Source organism: Erpetoichthys calabaricus, chromosome 2 (genome assembly GCF_900747795.2).
Source record: "Erpetoichthys calabaricus chromosome 2, fErpCal1.3, whole genome shotgun sequence".
In the NCBI taxonomy this organism is placed as follows: Eukaryota; Metazoa; Chordata; class Cladistia; order Polypteriformes; family Polypteridae; genus Erpetoichthys; species Erpetoichthys calabaricus.
This window is the reverse complement of record NC_041395.2, coordinates 224,201,910-224,218,418: the sequence shown is the minus strand read 5'-3', so window position 1 is coordinate 224,218,418 and position 16,509 is coordinate 224,201,910. Positions and strand designations below refer to the sequence as shown.

Here is a 16,509-nt window from a genome sequence, read left to right as displayed (position 1 = left end):
GCCTGCAGTGACTTTTTACCTCCAAACATCACATCGTGCTTTTCAAGCAAAGAATTGAAGTTTTGTCTCATATGTCCACAGAACGTTATCCTAGAAGCATTGTGGAACATCAAGGTGCACCAGGTTGCAAGCCTGGGCCCACCCAGCATTAGAAGGTAATGGTTTACCACCATCTTTGGCATATTGGTGGTTTTTCTTTTTTAATAGTGGACCAGTGAATGAATGGAGACCCTGATGAGTTCTTTGTGCCAGTCCTTTGCTGTTAGCTTAAGGTTCCTGTTAAGTTTCTTTAATCTTTCATGCTACACTCTTTGTCAAGTACTCCATTATGGACTGATGAATCTCCAGGCCTTTAGAGATGCTTCAGCAGTGTTCTACAGCTTTATGCACATCTTCCTCTGGTTGTTTCGTTAGATCACCTTGCAATTCACATGCACAGATCTTTTCAGACTCTTGTCTGTAACCACACATGTAGGCAGCAGGGCTCCTCAAACCCACACCTCCAGTCTTATCTCATTCACTCCCACCACTTGGCTTTTGGAGATGCTGTTAGCCTGGAAATGCAGCTTTTTGTTAAATCCCAATTATTGCTGCTGAAGCAACATTGGTGAGGTTTACTTTATTGAACTTGTATATTAAGACTCCCTTCACTTAATTGGAAAGAATTATTAATCAGCTCTGGGCTACAAATCACTTAGATAATACTTTTGGGGAATAAAAACTGAGAATGAACTGACGTGGCAGAATAAAAACACTAACAAGCCATAAAATTAGATAAGAGGACCTGCTGGGCCTCAAATTAAAGCAAATGTGTTGGGAGCAAAAACCTGCACCCATGTTGGTCCTCCAGGCAGAAAAAGTAGAGGACCACTGCATGGCTTCGAGGTTCAAATTCCTGGACTGTTAATGCTCAAATGAAGTGGCTGAGGTGAAGCCCAATTGTTTGTGTGGAATTAGTTTAACAATGTGAACTGATCATCCACAATCTGCTCAATGTGTACTTTTTGGAGTTCCACCTCATCTTAGACAGTTCTAGCTGTGTGCTCATCCTGCTCCACTCCACATTTTCCATACCTGCAGGGGTTTCCTTCATGTATTTGGATTACGCAGCCACACCCCTCATAGTAGACAGTCTGACCAATTTAAAGTGGCTCTTATGATAATCACCAGAGCCTTGTGCTCACTGCTGCTGGGACAGGCCCAGGCCCTCAAAAGGATTAGGGAGGCTTGTAAATGGATGGAGAAACAAGATTTTTTTAGTGTTCCAAACTCACTGCTGTCTCTTAAAGCACAGAAGCCATATTAACCTCCTTTGCATTCAAGCCAAGTCTAACTCAGGCTTGGAGGTCTATGCAATTTTTGTTAAGCCTGATTCAGACCTGGGTGACATGTGAGGACCCACTTTACAGTGTTTGAGCCGAAATAACTCTTGTGACGGTACTCTGCTGCCATTTAGTGAATAAAATAACATTTCACTGCAAAAATCATCAACTCATCAATATTCATGAATGAGGCAGCGCCTTCAATCAAAACATGTACACAAGAAGCTGTAAAGACAGTGTTAGAACAAACTGAACCCTTAGTTGTCATCACTATTGCATGATTTCAATGTGAATTGGTCAGGAGATGTTGATACTGATGAACATGGCACTGTACAATCAAATTGCCATGATATGCCTGGTGAATTTAGTCACGTGAAGATGGTGCAAGTAGCAAAAAGACTGCAATCAAGTGGAAGGACAAGAAAGTTGTTTGTCCACATTACAGCAAGTGTCAGTATTTAGGGGACTATGTTCATTTCAGGGGAAACGTGGAAGTCACTAAGTCTTGTTCTGTGATAGCCCACAATACTACAATGGGTGGGTTGATTGTGTGGTTCAAGCACTGACATCGTACCCTCTTGTTCACTAACAGCAGGGGGGGGGGGGGGGGATTAGGGACAAGTAAGAAGCGTGCAAACAAACACACATACTGTCAAAACTAACATATCACACAGACAAGTACCAAATCTGCATCTGTGCAGCAGTACACACAACACATACATTTCCTACTGTATTTATGTTGACATTCTGACTAGTTTCTCCAGTGTTAAACAGAATGCTAAGGATGATAAAAACGAAAGTCACACTAGATGTTTTTAAGTTAAAAAAAATTATTTAGACTTTGTTAGAAACAAATAACAGTTTGCTAACTAAATGCTCTTCATGCTGAAGGTAGCCAGTATGCCAACCAGCATGAAAGATGAAGTTTCAAATTTGCCAATGGAGTCTGTTGGGCTGGCCATAAACGAGGAGTGCAGGTGACAAAGTGACACAAACCGGCTGTGTTTTACTCTAAAGTGACCTAAAGAGACAGAAGAGGATTTGTTGCCATTTTTTATAATTACAGCCAGTTTATATTTATAAATTGCAGCAGTTCTCTAACTCTGTTCAATTAATGCAATTTTAGAAATCAAAATTAACAAACTATTTATTCCTACTGACTGGTGCACACACATGATTTTACAAAAAATAAACCTTGGTTTGTTCAGAGCAAAGTAAATAGACTAACCAAAAATTTAAAAATTTTCAGAAAAAAAACAGTATTCACAAAAGTTGGGGAAAGCTGCACACATTGACCAACTAGCTTACATCAGTTTAGTAAACCTCTCTCTATGGCTTTATGAAGACACAGTAACTTCAGCAAATGATACATAGCAGACTCTTCCAATAGGCTAAAAAATTTAAAAACGAAAACACGACACCAACACTCCTTTTTTCAGAGTGCCATAACCGATTTAAAACTGAAGATACACACAGAAACATGAAGGAGACTCTAAAAAAACATTAATATTGAAAACCATTTCCATGATATTTTTTGCATTAATAGAACCAAAATGAGAGGGTGGGGGGAATAAAAAAAATAAAGTACAAAAAGGTAAGTATCCAGAGGTGAAATCATTCCATTTTCTACTGGTTATTTGCAATTCAAATTGTTCAATTGTTTCTGGAAAGGAACACCCCACCCCCCCAAAAATCACCGTTGCATGGTCCAGGAGTCAAGTCTCCACTTCAATCACTATCAAACTTGATGGAGTTAACACCGGTAGAGATGGCTCCCCCTCGATAACTACCACGCTTCTTCTTTGTCTTCTCATGGCGAAATGATCTACCCTTGGTAAACCTCAGAATGTCATTGGCCTTCTCACCCCAGTCCCCTTGTGCTCCTTTCTGTAAAGATAAATGTGATGCACAGATGTTCAAGTTCTACATTATGCTTTTAAAACAACTGGTTAACTCAGTGTATATTTTAAAATTGACTACATGTGCCCAACAGTGTACTTGGCACTCCTGTTTCACAAATTCAGTATGCCTTGTTTGAATCCTGTGGCCAACAATTGTTCAAGCAGATTTTTTCCACCTACACCTCCAACAACATGCAGGTAAAGGTAACTGGCAACTCTAAATTACTTGTGTGCCCATCAGGACTAAGCAACACACTGATAAGATGTCCAAGATTATTTTCTGCTTTTAGGCTCTGGATTAAGCTCTTTTGAAAATATGTTTAAACAATAAAAGGCAAAAGAATTTTCAGATGTGGACATCCTTCAAAACCAAGCAACAGTAAAAAATGAAAACCTGACAGCTCTTTAAAGGAACTATAACAAAAGTAACCAGGATAATCCTATAGAATTAGGGAAGAATGTTTTAGATTCCATCAAGAACAATCTTTTACATCAAAAAAGAAGGTGGTGTACATGTCAGCTCTTGGCTGCTCTTCTGCTATAGGTTCTAGTTGTCTTGCCATCATTGAAGGACCTCTGAATTCAGTGTTACACCAAAATATTTTGTAACACGTGCTATGTTTTCTGTTTGTGAAATATTGGGCCAAAAGAAGTTCTAGAAAATATTCTCAAGAATTAAAAAATAAATAAAAATAAAAAAATTCAACAGTAGGTCAAAAGACACATTAAGCAGATGTAAGCAACTTGGCAACAATACAAAAAATAAAATTATATGCCAATCTAAATGAAGGTTTTACCTACTTTTGCACAAAGTGAAACAGCTCACAAATACAGAACACAAAACAATTTATATGTTTATTAAAATTTGGAGATCAGGTATCATTTGCAGAGATTTATCTAAGATCTTAACAATAAAGGGCTCAGATTCTCATACCTGGCCATTAATACATTTGTTCATGTTTTTAATATTGGTAGGAAATATTTCATGCTTGTGCCATTTCTTACCTTGGCTGAAAATGAGTTGTCATTAAGACGAGAATCTACTTCAATCTCTTCTTCTCTGATTCTACGGAAAGGAGCATTCGAATTCTTAAACAGGAAGAAAAGAAGTGGTGGCATTTAAAGATTCGTGTTGGCAAAGCAACATAACGGATCCCAAAAACAAACAAAACAAAAATTAAGAATTATATGCTCTCTAAACAAATGCCACCTAAACATGAACAATTTTAGCTAGCTGCAAATACACAGGTCACTGCACATACTGATCTGGAAACTTCTGTTACACATGGTTGGTTATGCAATTGCTATATTAATAATCCTATTATTGACCCTAATATCAATATTTTTGTTAACTTCTCCACTAAAACAAGTAAAAGCAGACCTCTAAATATTGGAGGATGAAACAAAGGACCAAAAATACCCCTGAAATCTTTTTCAGGTGAAGCTTACCATTAGTAAATATAGGACAGGATTCACAACTCTATTTAACACATTATGCTAATTCTAATCTTTTTACAGCTTGCATAATACAATGAGTTGCTCAATGAACACTTTAATCTCTGGTCAGAATGGAAACCACCAAGTAACAGTTTAACTAGCAGCCAATGAACAGTGATGGATTTTCTGCAGCCTAGCAAACTTCAGCATTTGCTTACAAAAATGCTTTGACATCTTTGAAGTATTTACACGATACTCTGATATCAAACAATTTTCTTCTGAAGGGTGGGTTGAAATCACATACTATGGTGGTTAAATTTATATGTGAATTTGAGTCCGAGGTTGAATATGTTTCCAGTTATCAAAACTTTATTAAAGGATTACAGCAAACAACACTACACGATTTTAAACACCATTTTCCCCCCACACATCACTATGAGGTACTGGTTGTTTGTATTTTTTGACTAGGTAGCTTCTGTCCTTTTCTTGCCAGTGGAAATAACTGCCCTCTACCCAACTGTAAAGGGCAAGTTCGATTTCATCCTTCCGTCTAACTAAAATTGAGACTCTTCTCTAGGCTGCCAGAAGCACCCAAAGGCAGATTTATGCTTCACTGTAAGGTAAATTATACATTTTCTGATTGAATTAGTCTGTGCAACAAACAGAGTAATTCACTTTATGTGCTTGGGTAATATTTCTACCTGCTGCCTTCAATAAGAGTTTCAGTTGTGTAGGATAAGCACACAATAAACTTGCTTGTCTTATTTGGCTGTAGTGCTCACATGTATGCTGAGTGAGCTTAAATGAGACTGTCAGGGTAATTTAAATCCATTTATAGTAACTATTCAAAATGATTCAAGTAGAATGAATTTGCAAAAGGGTTTTATTATTTGGTCTCTGTTGTACACGTTTGCTTACATATTTACTGTAGAATCAAAACAATACCCAACAGCTGCTATAGTATGACATTATACCTTGGTGGTACTGTGGGGGTCTCGAGCAGTTGCCACCCCATTCCTTAATGCCTTTAGTTATAGTTCACATATCATTTGTCCTCAGAACACCTAACACTTGGGACTTTGCTGGGAATGATATGAAAATGTTCTCCAAAAGGCAGTTTGTAATGGTTAGTTGAATGAGTCTCTAGCTTCTACTGTACCTTTTTTGCTTTAGGAAAGGAATGAGGGGTTTGTTGTGTTTTCTTTTCAACTGGAGTTTTGATGACTTTCTCACTTTCGGAGGATAATGCATTTTTCTTTGCAATACCTGCACAAAAAAATCAAAAGACAGTTAAAAAAGGTCAAAGAGCAATTGGCCGCACTTGTAAACACATTCATTGCTAGTATTTCAAAAACCGAGTACTTTATATTCTTTGCACAGAGTGAATCTTGTATTCTACACAGAAACTATTATTCTGTACAAAATGACAAGACATCAATTATAGTACAACTATTTAATGGGAAAAAGTTATTCCAATGGATGTGTGAAACAAATCATACAGTGAAAAAATATCTAAAGCAAGGGTCATCATAGAGTTGACCCAGGGCCAAATTGGTCTGGGCATTAATCCCCCCCAATCCAAGACCCCACCCCCCAGAATCTACCCTATACCAAAAGATCACTAACAGTCACACTACCTATTTATTACACCTGAATATTTTCATCCAGTCGCCCACTCACTGCCACCACACACACACACACAGTGTAATCAAACTTGTCAAATACATTTCTACACCACCTAAGGAAACATCAAATGTGTTTCACTGCATTTGTTCTGGTGGGGTTGCATTCCAAACAAGCAAAGCTCAATCACCTAAATTCATTTGTTTTTGTTTTTTTTTTTTTTTTAATTAAGATCCACACATACCCAGGAAGTCACATTTACTTTTTTACTGGGAGTAATAGAGAAGTTAAAAATTATTTGCTACTAAAACGGGAAATTATAAAAATGAGTCAGATTTAATACGTTGATATTTAATTATGCCAACAATTTCAGCTCAAACAAAATATAACACAATTCTATCTTTGGACTTAAAACATTTGCCTTCCTTAACTGATTCAACATATTGGTATGGCTAAGGAAAGACTGACATGCAAACATAAGCAACAAGGACTGTTCATCTCAATTCTGAACGAGACCCAGACTACCTGCCATGTTTGGCCTCAGTAGTACATGTCCATCCTGCCTTCTCACTTTTCCATTCCAACCTACCACTCCAATGGCTCAAATCCTTCCTGCAGATCCTTCACAGATCACAGTCACTATGGTATTTATGAATCTTATTGCAAAATAAGCTACAAATGGAACATGCACAACTATAGTCAAATGAGGATGAATTCACTTAAATGATACAAACTCAAAGCGAAAAAACAATTATCAGGAACCTTGGATACACGGACGCTGAGTAAATACCACAGTGTTACAAAACTACAAAATCTGATGATTTTATGCCTTCCTGCAGCACTGAAACACAGTACCAAGCTAATCAAGTAAGTACAACTAAATGATAACTACAAACAAGAGTTATCTAACCAACACAATCATTTTAAAAGGATGTAAGAAAACATTTCTGCATTCTTTTGGGGCTTGCTTGACCAAATGAGCTATGTTGTTGATGCTGATCAATGCACACTTTGGAAATAAACTTGTTTCAAGTTTGTGTTGAATACTAACTGCAAATACACACTAACTTTCCAATTCCACCACCTTCATGTTAATGCAAAATATCATAAAATGAACTTGAATTCACTAAACAAACAATACAGATTCAAAATAAAAATACAATCATCAGTACACACTAACACACAAGCTTTCATTCCCCAAAAAGACATATTTCACTTATTCAAAATTCATTTTTATAAGAAGTTTATACCATTGGCTGAAGGGGTCACAGGTGATTTGACCTTTGGTGGGGTCACATCCTCCTCTTCTTCAGAGCTATCTTCAGAACTGCTGCTTTTCTTTGCTGGAACAGGTTTGCTCTTAATAGCGGAAGCAGGTTTGGCTGTGTTGTTACTTATTTTCTGTTCAGTCTCGGACTCCGAACTAGTTTCTTCACTACTTGAGCTGTCCTGCCGCTTCTTTGGAGGCAACGTTTTGCTCTGTGGAGTAACTACAGCTATGACCTTGGACTTTTGTACAGTCACTTTGGTATTTAATGTCTTCTTTTTCTCAGCCTCTGAATCAGAGCTGTCAGATGAGCTGCTCTCACTGCTGGTCTCCTGCTTCTTTGCAGTTACTGATTTTGCCATGGGTGTCGATCCTTTGGATGGTACAACAGTTGCTGGCTTTTTTGGTGCTTCATCTTCACTTGAACTGTCTGAAGAGTCACTACTGCTGGACTCCGCTTTCTTGGCTAAAGTCACTTTGTTTGATGTTACTGAAGACTTCTTTGCAGACTCTGCTGCATTTGGGGGTTTTGAGTTTTTCTTTTGTGCTTTCGTGGCAGCACTCTCATCTTCAGAATCACTCGAAGAGCTGTCCGAGTCAGAGCTGGGTGTGGCAATTTTCTTTGTCGCCGAGGAAGTCTTGCTACTTTGAGGTCCAGTTACAGGGGTAGCAGGCTTGGAAGGTGTCTTTACATTTGGAGTAGTTGCAGTTACCTTTGTAGCTGGTTTTGCTGGGGTTTCATCTTCTGAGCTGTCAGAATCTACACAAAGAAAAAGAAAGTGTTAGATGCATCATGGAGTATAACTAAAGGCGCTGAATAAAGTAAACTTGAAATTAGAATATGCAACAGAAGGGGCATAAAGCAGCACAGACATACATATTAGAACTGTTGAACTTTGCTATGGACAGAGTAAACCTATTCTAAACTGAAATAAAACAAAAAAATGCTTTGATGTAGTTTGTTTAATAAAGTTGGCAGTCTGAAAAGTGCCTAGAAACTGGTAATAATTTTAAAATGAGAAAGCCACTCTTTATTCAAGACAGCAAAGACAATGAGCCTGTTTACCAGGAGATGCATCCATTTATCATTCACTTCACATTCACACCCATGCTAATAAATATGATTTCATGATTTACTGTGTGTGTTTTCTTTGTGCTTTGTTGTACTTTAATGTGTAATTGCTGTAAGGGGAACAGGGGTGGTATCGTTGTTTTCGTTTGTTTTCATTACATTCTTTATTTGCCGTTTGATTACCAGTTTGCTTTGTTTTTGTCTCTGTGAGTGCGCATAGGTTGGGTCAAGGCAGGGTTCGTCCCTGGAATCTCCCCCATAAAAATAAATATATCACCGCCTTTTCGATGGTGTGAATCTTAGCGGCACCAGACCGCTACAGCGGTATTCATTTCTCCTTGCTACTGATGGACTGTGATGCATCTCCAGCTGAGCATTCTTGTGTTTTCCGTTTTGTTCCACTTAACCCTTAAACTGCCACAACCAGCTATAGTTGTTTACCAGTGCCATTTGCGCGCACGCAGGAGCTGACTTAAAAGCCTGAACAGCACCTGTCCCTTTTTGGCCGATTGCTTTGTTTCTCTCTCTCCTCCCCCAGACATCCTCTGCTCCTGTTGGGGGTTGTGCTCCCCTATGATGTCTGTCTATTCTTTAAACCGATAACTAACTGCATACTGAACTCGTTTTACTTCTGAAAGAGACATGTTTGTTTGAGGTGTTTGAATAAAGTTCCTGTCTCTACAATCCTCCTGTGTTTCTGTGACCCAAGCGTTACACCCTGCAGTACTGCAGCCTCACTGTCTCTGGGATTCAGCCGCTGCACTCAACTAGCCTGCCAGCGTCAGCGCTTACCTCTGTGTGCTTGCGTGCAGCCAGTTCAAGCGCGGTTGGCTCAGTGATTTACTGAGTTTCATCCATGGCGTCAGCTACAACTTGTACATATTGTTCCAGTAGTTTTTAAATAGTTTTTACAGTTCATTAGCAGTGTGTAAAATTATCAGTATTGCAGTAATTGTGATGCTCTTTGCATGAAAAAAAGTGTTCCATTAAAATTTCACTTTTTCTTTATTAATTGTGACATTTACTTAAAGTGCAGTATTTGGCGTCCAGGGATGCCTTAACCCCCAGGTATGTGGCAGTTTAAGGGCTAAAGCCCCAAGATGCCACCGAAACGAGCTGCACCGTCTAAGTCTTCTGGCAATGAAAACACACTTGCATGAACTACAGTACATATAGCAGTAACATCGGTATTTTACATTCTAGCACTGCAGGAGACATAGCAGTACAGTATACAGGTTTACCTTTACATTCTTTATTTTTAAATAATGTGTTGAGTTTGAAATTAAAATGTTTTGGGGGCATATTTAGGGTTTAAACTATGAAAATAGGCATTTTTTAACCACATCCAAAATTTGCGGTTTTTCACAATTCATGGGTGTTCTAGGAACGTAACCCCTGCGAATTTTGGGGGGTGTACTGTATACCAAAACTATTTACAAAATACAAATCTGCAGTTACTTTCTACTATCTGATGACTTATGAAGCAGTATACAACAGTTTTCTCTGTGCCTAAAAGGAGAAACAAGTAATAAGCATGTTCTTGAAGAGCTTACGAGCAGCACGTGGAACAATCTGGAGAGTGAAATATAATTAAGTTGCTGCTGCTGAAGGTGAAAACTACTTAAACATTTTGAGTAGCCTACTTTACTATTTCCATTATTTAGCGTAGTCACACATAATCCACCAACTATAAAAGTAATAATGGACATTGCCTTTATTGTGGTTTTATAGCACTAGAAGTGTCAACCTATTGGTGTTCACATTATAGGTGGTTTTCTGTATTTAACACAAGGAACATTTTGTAAATATGATTAGAAACAAACATATGCAGAAGTATTCTTACTTTGATTTACCTCAATATTTGAGTTTGGTTATTTTGTAGGGGTGACAGGAAACAATCTTAACAGTTCCTCTCTATATGGTAATTTCCAGTCTGCTTATGGAATGTGTCATTGTACACTTTCAAAAACATTTGAAATCAAAAAAAGTTTAACGATAATAATTACCACAAATTATAAAAGGATTTGATTTTTTTTTTTTTTTTAAAAAATCAGACATTTTATGAAGAGTCCATACCAGAACTATCAGATGAAGATGAGGCAGGTTTTTTGGGCACTACATTTTTTGCCTCAGCAGGCTTTACAGGAGTAGCTTTACTGGTAGCTTTCTTGGGTGGTGGTGGTGGCTCATCATCCTCTTCAGAACTTGAATCTAACAAGACAGAGAGAGGGAATACATTGATTTTTTTTCCAAGGAATGTCAACAACATAATATACACAACATGCCACTCAAATGCACAAAACAAGTAAAACTCAAGAGGTTTCCTTTTGAAAATTAACTCAAAACAAATAAAAGAAAAGCCTAACACTGATCTCTTATCTGACGCAACCAATGCCAACTGTGTTAATCAAAGAAACAGAAGCACAAAACCTTTAATCATCCCCAGGTTTACAGTGAAAAACAAAAATTTCACAGAATACCAAGGAAATTCAGAAAGAAAAAAGTCCACACAAAAGACAGTTTCTGCTTTTACATCATGTAAAAAAGGGGTCCCCAACCACCGGTCTGCGACCCACTACCGGGCCGCAGCCGTCTGACAGCCAGGCCGCGAGAGAACTGCCGGCAACGGAGACTCACTCAGACTTTTCAGAACGCTTGGCGGGCGGGGCTTTGCAGCGGCACAGAGAGAGGAGAGAGACCGAGATAAGAGTATTACAACAAAGTATTTTTATGGTCCCGACAGTTTCCCCATATGACACGAGTCTATAGAAGTCTCGTTACTATGAAGTACATTCAGTAGATGCTTTCATTACAACGAAGTGACCTTGAAATGCTTGAATGAATCATCCACAGAGCAGTTAGATCTGTGGTCACAGCTCAGTTGTACACATTTACACAACGATCCCCAAACAGAAACATTGTAAAAAAAAAAAAAAAAAAAAAAATTCTTTCTTCGAACTTTCCTCGTACTGTTTTTTTTTTTTACTGTTTTTGTTTTCTGTGGTTTTCAGTGACACCTTTTGCTTATTGCTTATCAACTTTTGAAAAACATCCATTGGAATTTAACTCATTGTCACCCTCCTATAGAAACGGCAGACACGAAAAAAACGATAACAGTGTTAATGTTTGTGATGTGCAATCTGTTGGAATGGCAAATGCAAAGCATATGTCTTTGTTATATGCAAAAAAAGAAGAAAAATCTCAGGTTGCAAACGTATGCGAACTGCTTAATAACTTAATAATAATAGAAATGTTATGTAAATTGTGTATAAAACTCCTAATAAAGTGATCCTTGCTGTCAAAAAAGTTTGGGGACCACTGATGTAAAAGACTAACTACAATGCTTTGCTTTCTGATACAGTGCAAACCTATGACATAACTGCAAAAATAAATAAAACCAAATAATTAAAAAAACTCATGTTAAACAAATGAACCAAAAGAATCTAAGGGTGACTAAATGAATCCTCCAGTATAGGTTTGCCTCCCTATATAGTATATTCATTCTAAATTTGCACAGCCTAATTTAACCCATTTAAAAAGCATGTTTAATGTGTAGATATTTTAAACACAAAACCAGTACACCATCGCTGTACTTAAGTACTGCTTGTGGATTGCAGAGATCATTCAGTATCCGGGTGCACTTATGTTTTTGCTCAGTTACATATTTCCATCTATACATTTATATGACAATGACATGAGTGCTTCAGCAAACATTTGTTGTTGGTCAGTAACTTTATGCCTCTATTCAATTAAAGTAGGTTGAAACTTTCATGTTTCTTGTTAATTTCATTAATGTCTTATGAGATGGTCATTCTTAAATTTCAGGAAAAACATTAAAAATATTCAGATATAAATAAAAACAGGATTAATACAACTCACTTTAAATCCAACTGAGAACTTAAAACAGCATCTAGTAAATGTTGTTCAGTTCAGACAGACATGGCTCCCTAATATTTCATAAAATTCCAGTATTAAACTGAAGCTTGCATGGCAATATGTTCACACTAAAGGAAGCCTTGGCAAGATTAACACAGAAAAATGTCCTTACTTCATCGTCATTTGTTTGCTAGTATCAGACAATGATGAACATTAGTAAATAATTGCAGCTTATTAATCTCTCTGCTGAAGTATCACTTAACTCAGTTAACACTTTTGTCTATTCTGATTGTATTTTTATTTCAGGAGAGGATATACAGTATATGAATAGGTCTACAAGAAGGGCCATTTCTTTTTAGGCTAAACAAATAAAACATTTGATGTTAACGATTTGACAGTCTGAGCTACTGATTATTAAAGGCATGCAAAGTGGAGTTTGTGCCACTAAGAACCTGTCATTGTAGCTGCACAAGTTATATTTTGGAGTCAAAACAAAAATAAAGTATACAAATTGATTCTATTACCTGATGAATCAGACTTTGACGCAACTGTCTTCACTGGAGTTTTTGTGGAAGATGCAGCTTTACCTGGTTTGGTTAATTTAGCTAAAGAGAAAACACAAAGAAAAATGTACACAAAACACAACTTCAAAGTACTCTTATTTATTCAAAAGATGATCTCCACCTTTTGAACTAGCAAAAACTTGCTTCACAAAATACCTTTCATAGGCAAAACTACCACACATAGTTAAGTAAACCTTAGAATAATAATATAAGTGCACTTCTATGAAGACTGCCATTTTCCTTAAAACAAACAATTGTGTTAGCTGTCTAATATGCCAGATGATAACAATCAGGTGAGCAGAATGATAAGTAGTGCCCACTCTTACATGGGCCTTGTGCTGATCATGATGCAGTGTCATCTATGACAGGTTTATTATGTGAATGTTCAAGTAGGTTTCTTTCATAGGTTGCCATTTCATTTAGGTTTCAAAGATGCATCATCAGGAAGACTATCCTAAGTTTTCTTAGCCTGTGTAACTTTACTGGTGATACTATGTGCCCTGCGTTGAAATTACATAAATCAGCTCTAGCTTTTGATGCTGCCTGTTGCGGTCTAAATCCTTGCAACCCTCATATGACAGAACTGCTAAAGTTGATGGATTAAAGATAAAGGACACTGCAAAGATAATTCCTCCCCCCCGTTTTTAAAAAATCTTCAATTAGCTTTTCAAAATAACATTCCATACTAATTAAATCTTAATCCACTCAAACATACAGTATACAAAATGAGATTGAGTAAGTTTTTCCAAGTAGAGATCCACCACCTGCTAATTTATAATAACTTGACACAATGAAATCAAGAAAAGTAAACAAGTTCTGGTGCCACAACTAAATCTTTCTGAATCCATGATTAACTCCAACTGATCCATAGTCTGTCTTCACAAACATTCAAAATTTATTAAGAGCAGAAAATACTAAGACTGGAAACAATAAGCAAGACTGGAACCAAAATGCCCATACCTGAGCTATCACATTTTGATTGGATGGCCTTCACAGGTTTTATGGTTGACACAGCCTTAGCTGGTGTAGTAATTTTCACTAATGGGAAAAAGACACAAAGTAAAACAAATATTCCACCAAATAAAACAAAAGGTTTACAAAAAAACTTTGCTTCTTCCTTTGATAGTACAAGTTAGAGTGCTCTGAAGAAAATTTTCTTTTATCTCAATTTTAGATAAAAGATATTTGATCAGTATTTAAACAAAACTGACACAATTTATTTAAAACAACCCAGAACTCCACTTTTTTGTATGCAGTTATCTCAGATTACATTCACATTAGCTGGCTGAAGTGACTCATAACTGATTTTTTTGCTTTAATTTGACACAAATCTATTGTTTTCAGGGCTGTGTGTAGACAGAAATACGATCTTTTCAAATTTGAGTCAGTCTTCATATGTTCTAGATCGGATACGTATCCGATTCATGGCCATATGACCATAACAAGAATGGTCAAATAGGAATTCATGTGGTTTTTGCCTATATGCATGGGCTGAGCGCTGTCATCAGCAGCCACCACAGGCAATGCGGCAAAACAATGGAGGAGAGCTACAGCTGTGACAACAATAACGGTCCCACCATTGCTAGCTCCTTTCTTGCACCCACACATCTCTTTGTGAAGCACCATCGGCAATAGCTGCGAAAACAGCAGAAGCTAGATTTTTTTTTTTTTTTTTTAAATTTTACCAAACTAATCATGTACAAGTGATGGACTATTTGCAGTCCTCCAGAGAAATACTCAATTCATACACTAGCTACTACAGGTCTATTTTGTCTGTTTTAATACCATGAATTGTCTCACAAATATGACTTTTGTTGTTGGTGATGCAGATGACTCGAACACAAAATGTACCTAAGTGCACATGCTTGATGTTTCCGGAGAGAGATGCATTCACATTACAGCTAGATACAAAGCACTTGTACTTATGAACCATCAAGACGGGCAAATCCAATCTGAGCAAAAAAAAAATCTGAATTGAGAAATGAGATTTGTAATGTGAGCACAGCATTATTCAATAGAAATGCAGTATGCCTAAAATTACAATCAGATACACCCAAACAGGTGCAAATGCTTACAGCTTAATTATGTATGTATTCAAGATGGTGCACCCTGCCTTATATAAACATCAGAAATAAGCAGTGTAGTTTCCTCTTAGGAAATGAGATGCATCATGTCAAGATCAATAGAGCTCTCGGAGGCCCTCTGAAGACAGCCTTGATACCTACAAGTCTGGGAATCTTTTTAAAGGTACTTTCAAGCGGTCTGTAGACAATCACTCCACTAGCTGAAAAATCTACAAATGGAAGCCATCACAAATGCTAATCAAAACACATTGGGGAGGTCTCCAAGAACACCAGGATAACAAAGGAATTTACAAGCAGGTTTTGTCTCAGTTCAAGTCAACTATCTAAAAAAAGGGTCATGAAGGAAGAAGATTCAGCTCACCACCGGCAAGACGACATGTGAGGGTCACAATCAGTGGCAGGGATAGGTGGGAAAGACTTAGACGGACTAGACCCTGGACATGGAGACTGGATTTGGGAACTTGAAACATTACCTCTCTGACAGGGAAGCTTGAGCTGGTGCAGGAGATGGAAAACTAGTGTCAGAAACCATGCTGTGCATGGAGGGGATATTTAACTATATCTCACCAGTAATAATCTTAATCAGGGGTCATCCCTGTCCTCCCTTCTGGGGTTCTGGTATGTGAAGGGCCTCAGGAAGATGTGGGGAGACTCAATCCCCTAGCTTAGGGTTATGCACATGGAGTTCCTTGTTGGACAACAATGTTAAATCAATGCATCTATGAGTGGTAGAGACATGAACTCTAGTTTGTGTGTATAAGCCTATAAAAACCACTCACTCCATGGACATTGTTAGGTTTTATTGTTTTTACAATACTGAATCACTGTGTATTAATTAGGCTTTTTTGACACTGATGATCAGAAAAATCTTAAAATGTGAACGTGAAAAAACCTCTACAAATCAATCTAAAATTTATTTCAAGTATTAAATACAAAACTGCAGCTTCTTGGTGGTCCCCTCTGACAACTGTTTAGTCTGTTCATAAGGCTCCAGAAAATGCTATTGTTGAAAAAAAATCCTGCATTGTTCAGGTTTTAAAAGGAGGTAGGCATCTCCTCACTTAATGACTAGAGATCTGTGGCACTTGCATCTCACATTACAAAGACCTTTGAAAGGCTGGCCCTGTACTACGAGTCCTTTTGTGGTAGAGTACTTGGACCCACTGCAGTTCGTCTATAGAATAAAGACTGGAGTGGAGCATGCAATTATCTGCTCGACAAAGTGCTTCTCACCTGAACAAAGCTAGCAGCACTGTGAGGATTATGTTTTTGATTTCTCCAATGGACAGTCAGTCAGGCCACAGTTTGTGAGACTCAAGGACTGTGCTTCTGAAATGGAATTGAACAATGCTGGAGCACCACCA

The 16,509-nt window shown here is 37.6% G+C and overlaps 1 protein-coding gene across 3 annotated transcripts in view; it reads right to left on the bottom strand.

Moving 5' to 3' along the window:
• Positions 1-2,451: 2,451 nt before the first annotated feature.
• The window catches only part of nolc1 (nucleolar and coiled-body phosphoprotein 1), a 58,961-nt gene continuing 44,903 nt past the window's right edge, over positions 2,452-16,509 (bottom strand). For 2 of the 3 annotated variants that reach the window (XM_028795206.2, XM_051922282.1), the window contains exons 10-16: positions 14,022-14,099; positions 13,023-13,103; positions 10,699-10,833; positions 7,534-8,310; positions 5,820-5,926; positions 4,229-4,312; positions 2,452-3,209 (exon numbers count right to left, since the gene is read on the bottom strand). In XM_028795206.2, coding sequence (XP_028651039.2) covers positions 3,051-3,209; positions 4,229-4,312; positions 5,820-5,926; positions 7,534-8,310; positions 10,699-10,833; positions 13,023-13,103; positions 14,022-14,099 — 1,421 coding nt within the window. In that variant the 3' untranslated portion in view covers positions 2,452-3,050. Of the gene's footprint in view, positions 3,210-4,228; positions 4,313-5,819; positions 5,927-7,533; positions 8,311-10,698; positions 10,834-13,022; positions 13,104-14,021; positions 14,100-16,509 lie in introns of those variants that run through there. The other variant, XM_028795208.2, reaches the window with a different exon arrangement.